Below are 22747 nucleotides of genomic sequence, written 5' to 3' on the forward strand. Positions count from 1 at the left end.
TCCCTGAAGCTACTATAGACATGGATACAAAATTAAGTATTTCCTTACTGTATGAAATTATCTCACTAAGGTCATCCTACGGACAAGTAAACTAAATATTAAAGCTGTCTGACCAGCGGTTTTGAAAGGACAAGCAACTCAACAGTTGACAGAGCTCTGCTGAGTTATGTAGAGAATAACCTTTTGTGACACATGTATTGATGAAGAAGGTGGATATCTTTGATTAACATTGTGAGTTCTGTTTAATAAGTTGAGACTGTACATACTCAGAGAAAGCACACTGAAGAGACAAAGGTTTGAAACTTAAGAAGTTCAAGGTCATCAAAAGCATTATAAGGAATCATGTTACACTTTCATTGCACTGTTTACACAGATTGCATAATTGCTATAAATAGCACATGAGGAATCTTTATACAGCCCAGCTTTACCATAAAAACCCTATCACTTTGACCACTCTTTTAATTGACCACTCTATTTTTTTCTCAAAAAGTAATTTTATTTTATCCTTACCAAGTCAACCATAATGGAAATTAGAACTTTCTCTATCTCTATCTCTATCTCTATTGACTATTTTGAGCAATTTCTTTTAGATAACATACAGGGCACAATAAATGACGGTTCAGAATATGTCAAAGTTGGGATTCAGGAAAGTTGCCTTTACATGTTTTAATCCTCCAAGATGGTAAGCATTTCACTATGAACTGTCAAAAAAAGTTGAACTTTCTGATAATTCTACACTAAAATTATTTTGGCTTTGATGATTTCCTAATTAATTCAATTATTTAAAATCATATTAATTATTTTTTTCTGGGTGAATTGATAGGGTTTATACAGTACAAGAATTACATACAATGTAAGTCAAATTTTGACCAAAAATGACAAAAAAATTCCTTAAAAATACAGATTTGCATATTTCATCACAATTTGAACAAGTCTAAGTTGGGTTACCCCTAGGGACCTGTATAACAAATAACAAAGCTGTCTGACCAGCGGTTATGAAGAAGAAGATTTTTTACCAAAAACACCTTTTTTGGCATTAATTTGCCTATTTTCAACAATATCAAAAAATTAAAAAAAAACTGTTTCTCAAAATCGTATTTTTCATCTACACAACAAATATCAAATCAGTAAGTACTGCGGTTCTCAAGATATTTGAGTGGACGGACGCCTCACAAACGGACATACATACATACATACATACATACATACATACATACATACATACATACATACAGACTGACGACGGACGCCGGACGGATACCCATCCCAATAGCTTCTATAGACTATAGTCTATAGTAGCTAAAAATTGAATATCAAATTTTGACTAAATGTTTACTGTGTAGATGGTATGAGTGATGGAGTATGCAAGGTGGCAGAATAAGAATGCATCTATAATTATGATCTTTTGTAATGTGAGTTTAACAGCTGCAGTCATATCTGACATATGTATTTATTTAACATGCCACAGTTCTAACGATTACAAGTTCTTATCAGTATAGATATTGGCAGTTCATTCACCTGCAACATAACAGAATATGATGGAATACATATTTGAAGTTTCATTTCAAAGTACGTACAAAAGTTGAAAAAATTCGTATCTGACATGTGTGTTACCTTTACACACCATCATACATGTATTCTGAGACAAAGAAATGCAAAATACAACATCAATGCACAGTCCCTCCACACAGGGTTTGTGGAGGGACTGTGATCAATGTGACAGTTCAATAAGTTTACTGGTCACATGATATACGGACATGGGTCACGTGACCTACCTCTTTAGGGTCACCCAGAGCTTCTCCAAGCATTTTCTCAATGTTTCTCATGATTGCCACTTTTTGTTGAGCTTTTAATGGATAGGTGATCTCCCTGGGAGTTGGGCCAGACTGAAATCAAACACAAAAACATCGCAAAAAATCAGCGTTTTATTTACATTTATATTTACTAACGTTTATCTACTTTCCTGTTTTGGAAACTTTTTTTCCAAAACCTTGGCTCCCTTTGACAAACTGTATCATTCACACTTCTTTACTCTTAAAATAATCACACAGGGTGCATTATTAACCCTTTTCCTGCGAGCGTCCTTGTCCGTTATCCTGCCAAGTCAGTAGAAAACCGCCCCATAATATGTGCCTGCAAAAGATTGGCTCTCCTGCACGTTATCCTGCCAGGCATTTTGGCAGAAATCACCCATTTTCAGGTAGTTTTAGCCGTACTTATACGTGTTAGACTTCAATAATTTCTACATGCCCGTAGACAGGGGAAGGAGCTCAAGGGTTACTGCAGAAAAAAATTGAGGTCACCGGCTTTGTTTGCCCTGGGAGTGCGTCATTTATTGCCGTTTCATGTTTATTTTTTCGGAAATAAACTCCTTCTAGTATTACGCACGTCCGCTAGGCACAAACATCACCTCACTCGTCTGTTAGTCAGAGACCCTGAGGGTCGTGCTAGGGGTGCAGCAGCACCGGCAAACCTGTCCTGTTTCCCCAGGGTAGGGTCAATTGAATACGGACCTTCAATGACTTGGCAGTGTAGCACAAAAACTACGTTTTTGCCGTTGTATTAACGACATGGCTGAGCCATTGAAGCACAGCTCCACGTAGTTTAGCCAGCTCAGTTGGGAGTTGGTTTACGAGTGTTACCGTTCATTACTGACTTAATCCAGTGTCCTCAGTCAGGTACGGGTTTGTACCGACATGGCTTGGGCTGCAGCTAACCAGTGATAACCAGTCACTACACCCAAGTCTTCAGTTCACTTTTGCGATGCACGGGTGCAACGCAATATGCTTCCATTGTTCTAGCCATCGACGTGTCCACATGCCTGGCAGCCATATTGTACTGCTAGCTGGTTTGCATAACAAAAGCAGTCCCTGCTAAATGCAGGCGGTATCCCTGTAGCATATTGACCTTATGTCACCTTTTGAATTCTCTGTACGCAAACAGCGTACGTAGTTACCAATGCGTCGGCAAGAGGATACGTTTGCCTGCAAACCAGAGCCAATACTTCGGACGATGGAATAAATAAAAAATCCAAAGCTACATCCATTGAATGGCACGGCCAAGGCGGTGAAGGACGTTGCTGGCTTGAACTTGCAGAGCTGAAGCCCAGCTTAGTACGTCGGACACCAGTTTGTAATGGTATTTCCGAGTCTTCATATCCGTTCCATCAGAGGAACAAGTCGAGCCATCCCGTCAAAAATACGTTCTCATTTTCAGTCACGCACAACTGAATAAGTGACTTTCGTCTCGCACCATCGGCATATCTGCCAAGTCGTTTGCAAGAGGTAGCCTTCTAGATTAGCATTGCCGAGTTGGTCAAGTTCGGCAGCAATCTCTATAGTGCCAGGCAGCCAAGTACGTCCAACTCCGCCAGAAAACGTCACCATGCTATCCTGCCAAGTCCGCTAAAAAGCGGTAAAAAAAACCCAGCCCCCTCGGGTGTGGGGGACTGGCGGACAGGTTTCTGCACCTTTCCTGTCTATCGACTCCCTGCGAACCCATTTCGAGGGGAAAAGGCGTTCCTTGTCAGAAAACCTCTCCTCGGATGACCCCTAAACGCACAGGGGATAGCAAAACGTAGTGCCGTCGACTTGGCAGGAAAGGGGGGTACCCAAAAAGGGCCCGATTTCCACCGGGTTGGGAGAATAACGGTCACCAGTGCTTAGATTCTGGCTACACCGAATTTCAAGCGGATTTTCACCGACTTGGCAGGAAAAGGGTTAAGGCAAGTTGAACCAGGCACAGTTCACAAAGCCAAGAATACTGGGGTATGCTTGCTTGTTTAATCATCGTGACCACAAAAAAGAGTCAAATGTTTGGTCACATTTGCACAATCTTCTGAAAAGCTTCCTTGAATAGAGTTGCATCTGTGTACAAAATCAGGAATTCAAAGTTTTATGATAACTGAGTTTTACTAGAATCAAATGCACATGGAAAGCTCACATGGTTATTGACAATTAGCATATCATTTACATTTGCATATTCAGTTGTGGGTGACAGAACTAAAGACAATGGAGGCTAATTTGCATGACAATTTGTTGTCTGATCGGGCAGTAATGACTTGAGTACTTCCTGGTGGTAAACCACAGACCCTGAAAAGAGGTGTGTAGGTAAACAGTTCCTTGTAATGTGACCTCCTCAAATATGAACAGAACTGTCTCTGAAAACTGATATCATTTACTAAAATATCATAGCTAAGACTGCATGATGACAACACAGAGAACCACTTTTCTACAAATCAATGTCCTGTCACGCTGAAGAAATAAAAAGTGTGTTTTGATAATAAATGCAGCATAACATAGACAGTGGAGGGGTCTTCCCCCTTCTACTGTCTATGATGCAGCATAACAGCGACTTGTATATGAGGAAACTTGATCATTGCATAGTCACTCCACATGGAGTGACAGTGATCAATGAAGTCACAGAAGATTATTGTTTGCTGGTACTTTGACAGGACAGGTTTTGATCAAAGAGGCACACCTGGATGATAGGTGGTTCGGATAAAGCCAAGCTCGATGGTCCTTCAATATTCAGTGTCAGAATCTGAAGTCTAATCATGCTTTTTGAATGTAACTTCCTTTTAATATTAGAATATTATAATGTATGATCTCTGTCATTACCAGTATGATGAGTTTTTCTGGAGGTTAATTTCATTGGATGTCATGTGATCCTAGTGTGAACAATGACTATAAAATACACATCAGAGCATTCATCAGTAACATATACTTTAATGTAGTTATGAGCTCAGCTGTTTGCAGAGAATTCAATGTTCACAGGGGTCCAACTCTTGTCTTGGAACCTTAAACTTGATTTGCATAAATGGATGACACATTTCACAAAAAATATTAAGTTTTCATGAGTAAAATCAGCATTGAGTGTGATAGACTTATTGATTGACTTCAAAGGGGCAGACCTTAATCCCTGGTTCCAGCATTAGTTCTTGTTGACATTGAGTATATATGATGTGTTAGTTCCTTGTTTTTGATTGACACTGTTATCAAGCTGGTCAATTTACTTTTAGATAAAGCTGCTAAATGACCTGCCCTGTTTTAAGCGTAAAATATTTGAGAAGAAATTCACTAATAAGATGCATAACATATTTGAAGATGGTTTTCATTCGTCACTATTCCACAAGCAGGTTAAAGCACTTTGATGACAATGTGGATCATAAAGCAAACCCACCTTGAACCAGAAATTGACAGATGTGGTGATACCTCCCTTTGGCACTGACTCTATCTGGTGCCACCTGGAAAGAAGAAATAGGTCAAAAGGTCAATTTAAGGTCAACTTAAGGACATCGTTCAGATCTGACCTTTACACCAGATAATCAATGAAGTGATCCAAACCAGTGTAAGACAAATTACTTTGGCAGATACCTAATGTGTTTACAGTTCTTGTATCACTCATATTATAACTTGTATCTCTATCTCAACACACGTATGTTATGATTTTCCGATTGTTTTACGAGATAACCTGAACTGTGAAAAGTACAAACGTGTACAAGACTACATTTTTGCTGAGTTTGTCTTCGGTCCAAGAATTATTGTCAATGAATAAACAGACATTCAGTTATGAGGGATGGTGGATTTAGCACAGGTTGCAAATAGTTTATGAACCAAACTACAGTTGTCCAAAAAGTTCATCATACTAGAGCTGCGTTACACACTTGGTCTAATAACATGTACGCAAAATGTTTACTAAATTAAAAATATTTATAAAATCACTTTATATATAACATATATATATATGTGCCTTTGGAAGATACATCACGACTAATTCTTAAATACGCTGATCAGATAAATTGTTCAACACAATGATGAGAAGGATCAATCTGATAAAATCAGATGTAGAGATGGCGATGTTCTCGTAAGCTGATAATAGCCTCACTACATCTGAAGCATTGCATTAGGAGATCACATTCTAATCTTGCACAGAACTGACAGTCCAGCGGTGTACACAGATCAGCGCCATATTGTTTTTTTGTTTGTTCCATTTCCTCCAGTGCGGACATATGTAACAGATAATGTCATTGGCCGCTGCAAAGCATGAGATTTGAACGCCATCTCCTTTGGCAGTGGGTCAGATGTAGTGAGGTCACAGCAGCGGAACGAAAAAAGCATTGAACAAAGGCAAACCTGGAAATGTCTCCATCACTACATCTGATTTTAATCAGATTGGGGAAGAATATTAAGGCAGTGGGAAAACTTAAAGATATCATAGACTACAGTTTGAAACATATGAGAAAAATAAAATATGCCATGAAGTCTCATGCAACTGAATTACTGAATAAAGTTGAATAATTCAACGGATAAAAAGCTGACAGTCATGAAAAATTCCAGAACCCTTGCTTTTTGATATATTACTACTTCTAAAACCCATTATAGGATTTGGGCCATCTTTGCAAGGGAACAAAAAGCCTATAGTTTTGCAAATAAACTGAACTCATGAAAAATAAATGATCACAAAGCCCGGAAATAACAACTACTCCCGTATTTAGAGCTCACATTAGCACTACTGCAGTGGTGGTCCAAACCTACAGACACTCAGATCATAATATTGAACCCTGGTTAGCACAAATCACGAGGTACGTTGTTTTTTGCATCTTCAATCTAGTATAATTATACTTCAAGCTGAATTACATTGGAATGACACAGTACAGGCCCTACCATTTCAATTTACTCTAAGGCCATCATTTGTCGTAAAAATAGTTTTGGGTCCTAACCTGTTATTTCACGGCTGTGCTTTTGAAACATGCAGTACCGATAAACCAGGGAGTTGTTTACGTTCATTGGGTCACATGTTTGAACCTTGGTGTTGTAACACACATCAGGACCAGTTTCCTTTAAATGTTGAGAATCTACACACACCATGCAATGGTATTTCACATCCACAGATCACCATAGAAGTATTAGAACTATCCCCATTCCGTTGAAAAGTGGCACTAGCATATTTCAGATTGGGCACACACTACTTCCGTTTTCAAAATGACAGAAATGTGATTCCATCAAAAGCTGTCTGAGCATTATCTCTTCATGAATGAAAATTCAAGTAACAAGGTCAATAAACAAAATTGTTGTGGTCAGCTTCAGGCTGAAGGTAATTTTCCTACAATACCCAAGAAAATAACTGCACTTACCAGTACATGGGTATGTATAAGACGTCCCCTGGTCCAACTATTGCTTCTTTTCCATAAGCCTCTCTAAATCCAGGAAATCTTTCATAGTCTGGGTTGTCAAAGTCTACCTGTTGATTTGAGAAAAAAGTGAATTCTACTTCATGAATATGATTAAAGGACCAACTGCCTTTTCACAGTGGTATTTTCACTAAAAAATTGTGCAGCTGGAAAAATCCATGATTTAAAGATGACACTTCAGATCTACAGTTTTTCACACCAGGCCTAGCACTAGCTAAGACAAAGATAGTGGCTGTAGACAACACTGCAGGATACAGTGGATGCTGTTCATATTGAAAATAGCAATAGCGGACCATAGATAACAAAACTGAAATGGTTCTCAAAATGAGCTGATGATGTTATACAAACGATGACCTTGTCTCAATGTCACTATCAGGGGAGGTGTGAGATACTTTATTATTTATAGACATACATAAAGATCAAACCATCTTTGGAATGATGAAAAATGTGGACTGGTCAGACTTTTAGGAAGTGCTAATTTCACTCTTTATTCATCTGTTATTCAGCAAATGTGTTTAATAAATGACCACAGAAATCAACATATTGAGCCCAGGGGTCACTAGGAATGATAAACGTTTGTGTTCAAGACCATTTTATGGGCCTTTAAAATAAAATATTGCACTCTCAAATATTTATAACACTTTACTGGTCTGTGATCTGCGGCTTGTATAGACTAATTTTGAAGCCTGTGAAAATCAAGTTCATGTATAGGTATTCCCCATAGAGTGAACACAGACAGCAGCAACTATCCTAAACTTCAAATATCTAGAAATTTGAAGTCTGTTTCTCTACTCCAGGAATTAGCACAGTGACCCTTGATTTATTTTTGATTGTGAAAAACAAGGGGTTAAATTTTCCTGGGAAAATTTGCACCAAATTTTTAAAAATTTCATTTTCAAGCATTAACATTAACAGAATAATATAAAGAGCAACATTATTTTCTTTTGAGTATTTAAAAAGTGATTAAAATCAGATGTAAGAAAGCAAATTACCAGCCTTTACCTTTTCTTCTCTTATTGGCTGTTTGTCACCTCATTACATTGTAAGGAGGTGTATGCCATCTCAGTGTCTGAGTTTAATCAGATTGATATCCTAACAAACACTGTCTCAATAACTCTCAATATCGCAATTACAAGACTTAATCTGGTTGAAAGGTATACCTAACTTTCAAGAAAACTGCAATCAAACTTGTATCTTTCACAGAAGTCTGAATATGGATTTATTCTTCAAATGTCTAAATTATGATGACTATATGTATGTTGGTTATTTTGAACCCGCGCTCCTTTTATTTTTTGGAAATGTTAGGGCCACATCAAAAATTTGAACAAAATTCAACTTATTCAAAGCAGGATTAATCAATTTTCTTTGCAAAGATGAGAAAGAAAACATCAACTATAAATCAAACAATATAACTTTCAGGTGCATAATAAGTCTACGCAGTAATGTCCTATTCTTGAACATACGAAATTTTTATATTTTTGGAGGGAAAACAATAGAGACTGTCTAATAAAAATTTGGCGTTATCGATGGAAAATATAGTCTGTCATCATGGTTTCCAAATATACTCACTTGGCTCTGTCTGTCACACGGATGACTCACTGGGTAGGGATATAAACAACCAAACTGTGATGGGTGGTGAAGAATACACCTCTTGTATCCTTTCACCTGAGCAAAAAAGTTCTGCTGCTCGTCGTAGTGAGATGGAGTTATGTTTCCTGTGATGAATGATATATAGCACATCGTCAGGAAAAATGTAAATTATTTCAGATCACATGAAATAGCAATGTGATCTACTGTAAGTAGTTCTGGTTGGTATTAAATGGCATTGACTTTGATTCAAACACTATATATGAATGATATGCATTTCAGGAAAAGTAAAGACAACCTCTGATTGGTCACAGTCCTTCCTTGTGGAGAGAAAGTGGATTGTATAGACTAGACTAAAATGCAAATGACATTGAAATCAAAACTTGTCTTTGTTTCTTTCACTTGATTTTGATAAGCCAGACTATTACAGTCCTCTTTGCCATTAAAGGTTCAGTTTTCTGTTGGAGACTACAACTGCAACACCTTTTTCTCGCATTGAACAGTTTTTGCTTCTGAGCAGTTACTGAGAGTTGTCAAACTCTGACGCACATTAAAGTGGAAGAACGTCAAATGTGTGACATTCCTGGGTGCAAAATGCACACTGGTGAAGAAAGAACAAACAAAGAGTGTTAGCCGTATCATTTGGTGATATTTGCTCATAAACTAAATACTGATTGAAAAAAGGTTATGTACCAACAGTTGGACAACATTCTGTATGTAAGTTGGACAACAGTCTGTATGTATTCATGTATGCTCTGTAAAAGTCAGTATAAGTTATTCTACAGTTTATGGCTTTTATAGAAGTCTGATAGTGTCATCAGATTTTCAAGTGGATCTCTGAAATACAAACTCACCTTCCATGCCTATGAGTAGAAGATTTGATGTCAGGGGACCCCAGCCGTTTTTTTTCTGTTGGTCCATCACCCACGCCCAGTTAAACCCGATGAAATCAGAAACTATTTGCTCACCGACACCCTCACTCAGGGTCTGCTGTAAATATAACCTACATGGAGAAGATGACAAGAACAACATAAATTATAATGCAGTTGACATGATGTTTCAAACAAGAAATTCTTATGGCTCAATGAATTACGCTATACTACAGTAAAATAAAATAATATGATCCTTTTGGTTAAAGAATAGCATTGTAGCAGTAAACACTGATAAAAATATACATGCCCATGAAAAATTCATGATTCTGGACAAAATCTTTGTATTTACCAGTCACAACAATCAGATGAGCTATTTTTGGGAGGATTTTGATCAAATTGATATTATTTTCACAAAATTCTACAGAGATCATCATACAGTGAGCTGGAAATGCATAACAAAATAAATAACATTATTTTTACTAAAAACAAAGTAAATACCGGTACTCTGATTCAAAATTGCCGATGTCAATCATGAATTTAAAGTCATCAATAGGAAATCATTTATATACCATGTAAGACACCTTACAAACAAGCTCTGCGTTTACAAAGGATATACTAATGAAGTACACATTAGCTAGCCAATCAAGGCGGTGCTACTTAATTGTTGTCAGAGCTGTAAACCCACAGTTCACTACTGTACGTGGTTGACTTGAATCTGGCTTGTTTCTTTATCGGCAATGTAACTTTGGAAATTGACCAAAATGCACATGAAAAAGTATTTTTCATGTCAATTAAATAGCAGCAGCTACCAAATTGACATGGAAAGGGAATAATTGACAGCTACTCCACAAACTTGCCAATTTTCCCTATGAAATTGTGCATGGAACATGACTGTGTATGGGGAGGATGCAAAATGGGTTTTACGCCTTGTGAGTGTTTAAACGTACATATACAGTAGCAGCTTATTAGTGCATATGCACAGAGCAGACTTAAAGCTCTCGAGCTACTGAGGTCATATTGCAAACAAGTGCCCTGGACAACCTGTTACATACATGTAGTGATACACTGTCCATTCATTTTTACACAACAATCATCAATTATCATGTATTTAGCAAGCTGCACCAATATGGCTAACTTTCAGCCATTTTGAATTTCACAGTTCCAGGAAGTTGCAAGTTTTCAACAACCTCCTATCACCATTTTTCTTTTTTCATAAATATGACATGTTGCTTTAGTCACAAAATTCTAGATTTCAGAGAAAGTCCAACATTTATACTTGAATTTGTAATTGAGGAGGTGTGACTGGTTGAAATATACTGTACAAACACAGGTTTTACATATTAAGAGATGTACACCTGTTATACAGACAATATGTTTCAGTTCTGGTAAATACCTTAACCCCCTCCAAAAATGTAATTCTGAATTTCTCCTTTTAGAGGTGAGGAAACAGGGATTTTAACTTTCATGAAGTATACGCACAAAAAACAGTTACAAAGTGCAAATGTAAAATATGAAAGGATGTTGCCCTTGTACCACAAAACACTAAATTGAAATGTGCTTGTTTTTTGATGTCCCATCATTTTGAAATGTATTTAAAAGCATCTATGATTGATTTGTGGCAATAAATCCACATAATTGTACCCTTCCATGAATCTAGCGTTGTTTTGATGGCTTGAACCCAATATGAGTTTGTTATCACTGCTTGCTGGTGGCTGTAGACTTGTTTTTATGAGTTTGTTATCATGGCTTGCTATTGGCATGCACTTGTTTATTACTGCACTTAACCAGCAGGCTAATTTGACCTCTGTGACCTCAGGAGGTCACATACTGATAACAAAGGTATTGAATAACCCTTCCCCAAATACACATAAGTTGCTACAATGTAGCGCTTCATACACAAGTGTGATGTACATATCAGGACCTAGTTGTATATAAGCAGTGACTTCCTTTTCTTAAGTCAATTGTAAATGAAGCCTTCAAAAATTTTCTTAGAATGCTTTTTATATCTGAATGACAACACACTAGGAATAATTGTTCATAAATGGTGAGTTTGATGACATTGTCTTGTCATAACCTACATGTACCGTACTGGACACCAGAAACATCAATGTGGTAGCCAGAATGGAACTGATTTTATCACTGTGAGCAAATCCACTAGCCCAAGCTCATTGGCTTAGGCTGGTGGTATTTGTAGCCAGGCTGGTAGTTTTTGCTTCCACTAGCGTAATGAATAAGCGAAATATTTAGCTAGTAACTCAAATGTTGACTAGCATGTCCTGCTATCTGTAATAAGTTTGTTATGTTTGAAAAACAGTTTCTTGTTCTGCTCACAAAAACATATCAAAATGGGTTGTGCTGTACTTCAAGGATGAAAACATTATCAATTGTTTCTTTAACTAAAGTGTTGCTTGCAGAAATACATCTCAACAAAATAACGGAAAATAACATTTTTTTTTCAACAATTTACAGCGAATGCCCATATTATGGAAATTGTGTACAATAGCAATCTTGGCAAACAAACCAAGAAAAATCATAATACCTTTCTGAATCTGCTGACATATTTTGTAGTCGATCCATAAACTCTGCCATTCCCATCTCAACCCGTCGACTCGGCGGGCGGAAATCTTTGCACAGCCTGGCCTTTTTTTCGTCAAAGTACATGAACTTGGGAGATTTGGCGACATAGACATTGAAGGGCGCCTGGCCCATGTTGTCTCGTAGGTAGTTTAACTCCCATTTCAGAGCTGAGTCTACCAGATGCGTTCCAGTGATGACCACAGGTTCCTGCAAAACAGAAAAGAGCAGTTAGCATGTAATACCTGAACATGAACTTGTGCATTCAACTCTTTTAACTGTCATGGTTTGGCCCAACCCTTTGTTATCAATGGTGAATGTGGAGCTGTTCACAGGCAATGGGGTGAACAGGTTACGGTCAACAATGATTTCTTCATTAAAATGTTTCATTTAACTTGTCGTCTATGTAGTATGGTCTGATCCTAGACTGGACGATTTGTTGCTGGAGGGTGTTCCTTTTAGGGAGGGAGTATAGGGAATGCCTTCAAACAACACATGTTCAAGTCAAGTCTGATCCATATATATTATTGCATGATAAAATTGGGTGACCAGGATTTTCCTTTGATCCCAGTTTTTAATTTGCAATTCTAACTTTGCAACGGAAAATGATATAATTGTATCAAAGCTTGGTGGCACAAACTGTAAGTAGGGTTAATGGACAGTAAAGTGAAGTTTTCAGTTTTCTTGTTCCCTGTACATTTACCATCCACCACTTAATATTTCCTTTAGATGTTGGAACACAGGGATTTATCAAATGGATTCACTTTTCATTATTCATGCAACAAAGGGTTGCAAAAATCTTCATATTACCAGTAACATGATATATTTGTGACTACTTCATCAGAAAAAATATTGTAGCTCTCAGTGACTCTTTTTTAACTTTTTCGTTACATTTCGTAACATTTTAAAGGACTGATATCTATCCTCAGTGTTATGGCTTCACTTCAATCTATGTTATTAAATCTCTATTGAAAGAATCATCATTTCTTGCACATCTTCCATTCCCATATTTCCATTCATGTGGTTCTTATAAGAACAGAGAGAAGATACTGGATTTGACAAACGACTATAGAGCGAAAACTCCAAAACTTGTGATCAAAATTCTAATACATTTACTGTAATGTACAGTATACCAGGTGTCATCTTTGAACGGCAAGCATTTCCTGAAGTCAGTATCTACGTGACTTGAACCTTGATATTCCTAAACACCAAATCCCTGCACATTCAAACTCTTCTAGAGCTCAGATCAATCAATACAGTGTAACAGTACTGATACTGATTAGTTGTAACACCTGTACAAACTGAAATGTCACCTTTTCACTCCAAATTCCATCCACACAGTAGCTACAGACAGTGGTTGCGATGGAAAATCATAGGGTTGTGGTACATGTATGCTTTGGCAACTTGAAGCAATCAAATTCTGTAGTACGCACGTGTTCAATGCTCATACCTCATATATTTTTCCACTTACGAAACTAAAAAATGGTTTTATTTCCGTATACTCTCAGGTGTACACGTCGTGGATATTTATCTCTATAAAGCTTTGACACTGTGCACGATAAGCCTGGCACGTAGGCAGTGCTGTGTACCCTGCTTGAGTGTGGCAGGTATTTGCATGGGGCTTTTATTACCACATTCAATTCAATGCTATAACATCCGGAGCACGGACCACAAAGTAAATAAATTACCGCTAGGGTAGCATGTCATTTATTACAGAACGCTATTCACCTGTCGAAAAAAAAACAACTGGGGTTATCAAAAGTTCAAATCTCTGAAATTATATTACTTTCCGTTTGCATGAACATACGGATAACGTGAGAATAAAAACACTAGCAAAATAATATTTTCTACATTCATTGGTTCACAGTATACATTGTACATGTGCATGTAGATGTGTTAGCAGACACTGAGAAACTATAGATGCATAAATTTTAATACTAAAACTTCATGTAGCAGTTGTTTTCTAGACTGAAATGAAATTTCTGTTATTATTAAAATTTCACAGAAAAGTCGAGAAGTAAAGAATTCAGTCTTTACTAAGGGACCGTCTCAGATTGTCGCAGAAGTTCAAAAAGCGAAATTTATTCGTTTAGGGGGGGAGGGGGTTTGACCTCCATTCAATTAGTGAACTTCACTTTCGCACTTTTATTTTGTGATCACAAGTTTTCGTGTGTTTATTTTAAATTAAAGAAAAACTGCACACTCGTGCCAACCAATTTGTAACTGTTTCCATCTCGTTTGTGCCCCAAACACCGATAGTAACATTGTATCCTAAACATTTCATTCTTCAAAAAGACAAGAAGTATCATTTTTTTAAAAATGTGCTATTTATAAGCGTCTGCTCTAACCACTAGATGTCTTTATTCTCACTTGTTATGCACCTGGTCATAGTCGTTTTAATATGATTGAACATGCCTGGGCCCCCTTGTCAAAGTTTCTCGCTTATTTACCGCCCCTACCAAGTACAAATTGCGTGTTCGCAAAGACAAAGAACAGCACAAGAGATGCAAAAAGGGAAAGTAAAATAAAATGAAACTTTTATGCGGTAAAATGCCCTGTTAGTACTCAAATCTGATTGATTACTTTAATTGTAATGTGGCAAGGGGAATACGTCTTTACTAGCTATAGCAAAATGCAACATTGTACTCTCAGGCAGACATGAACATTTCGCACTTTTGAAGTTTCGTTCAGGGGGAGGGGGGAGGGGGTTTTGATCTAAACGAAGGAATTTCGTTTCTTGAACTTCTGCGACAATCTGAGACGGTCCCTTACACTTTATAAGATTTTTCTCACCTAGACTTGAATGTCATTGTCACAAGTAATTTGATAAGGAAACATGTGTATTTCTCTCTGTCGTAAGTTACATATCTATACCAGTAGATTCATGTAATCGTCAAGTGTTTGGGTATAACGCTGCTTGGATTACATGCGATTGAACAAAGGAATTTGCTGAAAGTAAAATGTTTTATCAAATGCCTTGAGAACACTGCAAGAATAGTATTATGTAGACAAGATATTAGCCTTCTACATGTATATATATATGTACATGGTGCATACAATTAATAACTCAATTTAGGTATACAAATATTACATGTGTAAGACTAGTGTAAGAGCGTGACAGGTATATTTGTACACCGGTATTAGCCCTTTGAGTGCCCAAGTAACTTTTTGCCGCCTTTATAAAATGTAACCCCGAAAATTATTTTCAGATTTTTTCAAGAATTTTCATTGAAAACTGTAGCCAATGAAAAGTAATGTCCATTTGCCCAAAATTGTCAAAAAATAACAAAAATTTCATTAGAAATTGGTAAAATTTTGCACAAAAATTTTGGTGGGAAAATTCACAGCACTCAAAGGGTTAAAACGTCAAACTTTGGTAAAAGTAAAACATTTCAAAGCTTATGTGTAACTTGAGACAAATTCTCTCATTAGATTGATGATAGTGTTGAAATTTGAATAGTGAACAGTGTTGAAATCACTGACAGATTTATACAACACGCATGCAAGTTAGCATGAAACTGTGCATACCACACAAAACCAACAGCCTCTTCACAAACATTTACTGTACCAAACGTACAGTACTTGTTCCTCATTTGATGGTAAATATACCATGACTTAAGAGATCGAAAACTTTGATCTAAATCCAATATCATTTTCTCATCAAAACCTGTGAATTTATCCCTTGATTTTGTGAAGCCAACCAGCTACTGGCAAGTAAACACAGATAAAAAACAGTACGGCATTAATAATGTGCATCTTGTGGTACCATGCGGGGAGAGCGCTCGCAGAAAAGTTATCTTTGAAAACATCAAAACAAAACAGAATGCAGTCAATCAATCTGTCTATCAATGCGTTGAAAATTGAATGGAGTTGCAAACAGGAGCCAAGCACCTAGGCAATTATGCTGTATGCTGCTTAATGATGCGACTCAGGTTCAAAGGTCAATTTTAGCAATTTTTTTTTATTTCAAATTTCGAACCACTGACACGTGGTCTTTCTTTGGGGGAAGGTGTTGGGTCACATCGTACCGGGAAATTCTGAAATATTACTAAAATGGCAAACTATCAGCTACACCGCGTGCCATTATTTCCCTTTTGTCTTAACGGTCGCGGATTACCGACAACGATATCTTTGATAAACACGCAGAGATTATGTACAAGCTTTGTGGTATAGTGCGCATGCGCTAGCTTCAACGTTAGGCTCAGCGTTTTGAACTCCGCATGTATCGGTACGGCAAACACGTCGAGCAGACCAAAGCCGGCGCTCGCGCTCCGTACCGTCGAAAAAGCAAGCGAGGTCCACAAAAGCGGACCTGAAAAAGATGGCAACGTGCGCAAAGGTCGATTTAAATGTAAAACAGTCCGACTTTGGCTCATACTCCCTGCAATAACGATCAAGAATGCAGTGAAGTCTTCACTGCATTCTTGATCGTTATTGCAGGGAGTATGAGAGTATGAAGAGTCAGATTTGGCCGAGGACGCAGACGATAACGGAGACATGCTCAGTTCAACAACTATGAAAGTATTTGACACGCTGCTTTTCGAACATATTAGGCTATGCTGATTACATACCCGAGTCCAAAAATTAGCCTGAGCGAGATGAAACTTCTGTTAGTTGCGATAATTTTATTACTCTTGCTGTACATGCTTGGTGTTAGTATCGTGTTCTTTTATATTTTTAAACTCGAGTTTTCTATCGTGCAGTCTTTTCGTGTCTGCTGAGAAACCTGAACAACACTGTACCCCGACATCACGCGACATTTATGTCAACGAGTTTCCCAAGCCAGTGCAGGAGTTCATACACACATAATGTAGATTCACAAGAGCAAGTTCACCGATCTGCTAATTTTCGAAACGAAATGCAAATATTTTTTTATTTCATGCCTTTTCTTTCTTTAAATATAACCCAAAAATTAATTTCGTCAAACGTGAATTGCGAGGGTTCACAAATGATTCTTTCGTGCGTGTTGTCTAAACTTATCAATTACCCGCAGACTCCACAGCTGCTAGCTGGGACCTCAACACTGAACGTAAAACAAACCCGGCTCAACTTCTAGAAGTGCTGAAACTAGCAATTTTTGCTATATGAGGTCAGTCATCGAGAGTTTGACTAAAAGTAAAAATCTCCGAAATAATTATGTGTGCGCTGGTATTGACTCCACTGTAGACTAGTCGATACTCTGTCTCTCGGAACACGCTGTCGATGACAGCCTGTGCTGTTCTACGCTACGGCGTGATTATTATTAGTTTGATATTAAAATCGGTACAAGAACACATATAAAGTTTGAAAAAATAACACGAGTCAATCTCTCCCGTCGTAACGAAGGGCGAAAAGTTTGCAGTGCGGTGCAAAAGCTAAGAAAATACGACAGACATTTTATGTTGTCAAGAGTTACGTGTGTTCGTCTCATCATGGTCTCATCTTGAGGTAGGAAAACTAGTAAGTGACGTCCCGTTCGCACAGTGTCGGCGCTACCATGAACTTGACAATCACTTTTCACAAAGAACATGCATAAATTGCCGATCGCGAGACAGGAAGTAGACAACTTGAGTCAAGAACAAGTGAATGTCCGACGCGATCGCGCGACGACAGCACATAAGTCTCGATCGGATAGACTTTTTTACGCAAGTTTCGACGTCTTCGTCTTGACTGTGAACTCTGGTAACTAGATTGTAACCGTTGAGACAACAGTATACAGTTAATCTACTAGTTAAACGTTCCAAAAATGGATTAAATCGCTAAGTACCCCTCTGTGTTTGTTGTGTAAATACCACCCACTGCTGGCACCATGGAGGCACTAAGCATTTGCCAGTTCAGTGTATAATTTCTTTCTATTTTCACACGATCTGCAATCGTAAACATATTCAAATTTCCCAAAACTGACTCTAAATATTTCAACTTAGTCCTGGTGTAAGAAAATTCGCAGAAAATAGTGCGCGAGTCGGACTTTTTGGTCACAATGTGTGACGCATAGGTCGTTTACACAAATCGTCGATTTTCTCAGTTCCGTTTTTGGCAGTGCGTACATTATTCAAATAAGTATAAGTCGGCGGCGCCTGGACAGACTAGCCTGATTTTTCACCTGTGGACAGTGAATGAATATATCTGAAAGACCGTGTCTCAGATTTCCGATAAAGGGCCTGGAAGTGAAGATATCCTGACAAACGTGAACAAAGGGCCGATAATTTATGCAAAAAACGTCAAGTTGACACTTTGAAGGTGCATTGTGCGAAAACAAAAGCGAATTTCAAAAATCCGGGACACGGTTTTTTGCCCAGTATACCCAGCCATCGATTGCCGTAAACAGATCACCAAGGCCGATTGGAGATTTGTACTTACACTTTTTTGAGTAAAAAAACTAAAAAACAAGTGTTTTTGAGTAAAACAGCCGTATGCGCACTGTTTTTGAAAAAACTAACAAATTTTCTGAACTCTTCGGTGACCGAGCAGATAAAAAAAGTACCACATGTCGGGTGTGTGACCACGTCTTCTTTGTGAAAATGAGGATTGAAAATAAGTGACAATGAACCCGAGTCGCTACCTTAATGAATATTACAATAAACATAACAAAACTTTGGAGAAAAGGGACCTTGGGGAAAGGTATGACCTTCAGCTCATTTTGTGCTCAACAGAATATATTATGAAACAAATCTACACACAGTACACTAAACTGGCAAAATGCACCAAAAGGTGTCAATTTTAATTTCAAAATGGTGGTAATTTTCACAGTACATTTGATTGGCTTTTAATAATTCATTATCTGAATCTTAATGAGAAAAAGTTCACAGTTGACTTCACTTTGCTATCAATTTTTGGATTGATTGATTGTTTTTGTTCAGCAAAATAACAGCATACAAACAGTATCTAGAATAAAATTCTCCTGAAATATTCAAATAAATTTATTCTTGCTTTCAGTAGAAATTTTGAAGATTTTCATTCTTTCATTAATGATTTAAACTATTTTTCTTGCAGGTATAACATATAGTATGTGGACCTATTTTCTCCATAACCCAAAGGAGATTTTATTAAACGATGTAATTTTTTGTAAATTTTCTTCTTTTTGAGTTCAGTGAGTTTTTCATCATTAGAGTTGTGAAGTAGAAGCATAAAACTTTAAATTTATCATATTAATCAATTTGCTTTGTTTGGATATTGAAACTGCAATCCACACGAGAACATGCTATCACTTCATTGGAGAATTTCCGGGATGAAATTTTGAGATAGATATTCACTGCCCTTGACAATGGACCATGATAGTTCCAGGACAGTCATCCCCTAGACACTAATCCATGATGAGGCACTTAATCTAATCCTATTCCTAATCCTACCCCAAACTGATAGGTGGGAAGTCTCTGCATTGTCAAGGTCAAGGGGAAACCATGGATGTAAAAGTTACATCCATGGGGAAACTGACCCGATACCTGAATTCACAGTGGAAGAAGAGAACTTTTCTTTACTTCAATGAGCTGGTTGTGTATTAGTTTATCAATACCATGTATGTACTAGTATGTATTGGTACATATGTGTACATGTACACATGAAAACATTAGTCAAGATGCCTTTGGATCAAAACACTACTTTGTGTTGATGTATCATTGGGTGTGTAATATGCAAAATAGCAATATGCAAGACAGAAAAAAACTATGTGCAGACATAAAAGATAAGTCTTAAAATTTGATGTAAATTTAAAAACAGCATTATTTGATCAAATTCACTTTTGATAGCACCCTTCCTTGATAAACTCCTGTAAAAAGGCCAGCAGCTGTAACTTCTGATGATTTTTCTTATTACTTATGTTTTCAGTGTCAGCTACAGTCTCCCCCTAAAGCATGTTGAGAAATGCAGTATTCAGCTAGTCAATGTCAACTCAGTCTGTACACGTCTAGACTGCATTGATGTTGTTGAGGAGTGACTGAATCATACCGTACATGCATAGACACTGTTGTCAAGTTATTAGGTACTGGGTATTTCAACATGCTTTGAGGAGTTGAATAAGAACTTGTAATTGACATATAAAACAAAAATAGTCAGAAAATCATCAAAGTTACAGCTACTGGTACACAACCTGGCTTCCTGTGATTTCCAGAACAAAAATATATTTAAAAAGTATTCATTGCTCCTCATTGGAACACAAAGCAAGCAAGTACCATATATTTTTGCGATTCTGATAAACTATCTGAGTTTGATCACCAGAAAGGATACCTTCTGCATAATCTCAACTCTGGGGTAATTTTAACAGCCTATCAATGCAGCCTACTTGCTGATAATTGCCGTGTCAGACACTACCACATAAATTATCGCTTGCTTTATTTGGACTGAATACGAAGGGTCATAAACTCTGGCAAACTCAATGATGTATGACATACATGGGCCTCTTTTATGCACTGACCTTTGACCTCACTAACACTCACAGCGTCGCATTTTTTGTGTTAAATTCGTGACAGTTAGCTTCTGAAGTGTTATCACTTCCCGACAAATCCCACAAAAGCAACGAGTCTTGTTTAGACGAGCTTTCATGTCTGGTATCTGTTCATGCAATATACAGAAGGCTAAAAAATAAATTCCTCCAAGACATAAATATTACTCTCAGCATCCACCCTTCCTCTCTTTCAAGTTTCATGAAGTTTCACATCCTTGAAGTTTCAACTTTCTTAGAAAAGATGTGTTATGACCGACCTCTTCCTACTTTTCCATATATCAACCACAGCATTGGAAATGACAGTGTTGCTCAAACACTAGCGTAACCACTACAATGTAGGTTGTGAATAAAACGTTGGAGTCTCAAACAACAGAGTATTTGCTAAATTTGTGTTTTTGCTTTCAAACGCAGAGAGAGACGTAAACATGCTTTAGAGGTGTAGTCTTTTTATAGTTTCTTTTGTCAAAATGCTTTTGTCATAATTGCAGTCCTCATACCGGTATGTGTGAAGGTATCTTTATAATCTTTATTGTACTATAGGCCGGAGACTAAAGTACCGAAATAAAACAGGTACACATTTTTCATAAATTTATGAAATCTATGTACCTGTAATCAGTATTTTTGATCTGAATGCAATGAGAATCTGACATGAAATAAATAAACTTACAATGTTACATTTTTCTCATTCTTTGAATGTGAGTGAGTGATTGATGCATTGGTGTTATCTACATGACTGTAAACAGGTGCAGCCAACGAACAATGCACTTTTAAAGGGGTCCTTACTATGATAAGATATATTGTGTATGACAAGCAATGTGAACTGACTAATTTTAAGTCAAGAGGGTAATTAATTAGCTGTTCATAATTTGCCCTCCCACTAAAAATTTTTCGACCTACCCTCCCGCACTCAAACTTCATTTTTACCCACTCCCCACTTATTTTTGCCTGTTTCCCCTCCCCACTGTGAAGTTTTGAAGTTCCCCTGCCCTGTGGCGAAAAAAAACTTGCCGATTTCCCCTGCCCTTGAAAAAATTCCCCTCAAAATTTTGTCATTCCATTTCCCCTGCAGACATAAAAAGTTATAAGTACTTGCCCTGTGTCCCCATCCCCGGAAACACCATGGCTCAACTTCCCCCGTCCCCGTTTTAAAAGTAGCTTCCCCTCTCCTCGTTTTTCGCCAAGCCCTGTCCCCAGGACAATCAACCGATATCTGCCCTGCCCTACAAAAAAAACTAAAATTTGCTCCCCTGTCACTTAAAAATATGTCCCCTGCCCGAGCAAAAATAAAATTTCCCCAGCCCTCAAACTTGCTCCTGGAACAGCTTTTTCGATGAATAGCTCCGTTGGCTGCACCTGTGTAAATAACCATAATCACACCAATATCATGATACTGAGATACGGTGCTTTTTGTCATTACAGTTTAACCACTCATGATAACAAGGTTTGCTTTTGTGGCATATACAGTTATGTTTTTGAACTGTCCCATGTCAGTTAGATCCTACTTTGGTTTGTTTGTTTGCATAGGTCCGGCTGCAGACGCCAACGCTGTTTGCACAAAAAAGTGGTAACTGCTTGCAGGGCTTTTTGCATTGCAGAGAAGTGGGAAGTTTTCTTGTATCGACAGGTGGGAAATTTCATATCATCAAAAGGTGGTGAAATTTCACTCCTTTGCTCATTAGACAACTTGGGAAACACAGCCTTGCAGCCTACAGGCTGGAAGTAAGATTTGATTTTGGTTGAAGGCAATTTGGGTTTTTTGTAGTGGGCTGGCGAAAGCCAGGAGATAGCTTTCTTGGCGGGCCAGGGGGAATCTAGATGGTTGGATGAGATATTTTCAAACAAGAGTAGGATGCAGTTGAAAATAGCTGTCACATATTCCCTTCCAAATTTCAAAATGTTTTCAAAATACCCTAGAATAGAACATTTACATGCATAATTAACTCTGGCCACGCATAAACTCACGACTGATGAGGTTGGCTATATTTTCTTGAAATGGGCTGGTTAACTACCCATGATACATGTGTTTGCTTTCCCACTACAAAGTACATTCAAATCAATGGTTTTTTAATACAGTATTAACTACACCATGGCGAACACTTAAAC

General features: G+C 37.6%; 1 protein-coding gene across 1 annotated transcript in view; it reads right to left on the minus strand.

Moving 5' to 3' along the window:
• The window catches only part of LOC139122539 (hypoxia-inducible factor 1-alpha inhibitor-like), a 30555-nt gene that overhangs the window by 2572 nt on the left and 5236 nt on the right, over window positions 1–22747 (minus strand). Inside the window, exons 2-7 of the mRNA XM_070688024.1 lie at window positions 12191–12435; window positions 9634–9782; window positions 8762–8907; window positions 7136–7242; window positions 5182–5245; window positions 1776–1886 (exon numbers count right to left, since the gene is read on the minus strand). Of these exons, the coding sequence (XP_070544125.1) occupies window positions 1776–1886; window positions 5182–5245; window positions 7136–7242; window positions 8762–8907; window positions 9634–9782; window positions 12191–12435 (822 nt within the window). The remainder of the gene's footprint in view (window positions 1–1775; window positions 1887–5181; window positions 5246–7135; window positions 7243–8761; window positions 8908–9633; window positions 9783–12190; window positions 12436–22747) is intronic.

This window comes from Ptychodera flava, chromosome 22 (assembly GCF_041260155.1).
Source record: "Ptychodera flava strain L36383 chromosome 22, AS_Pfla_20210202, whole genome shotgun sequence".
NCBI lineage: Eukaryota > Metazoa > Hemichordata > Enteropneusta > Ptychoderidae > Ptychodera > Ptychodera flava.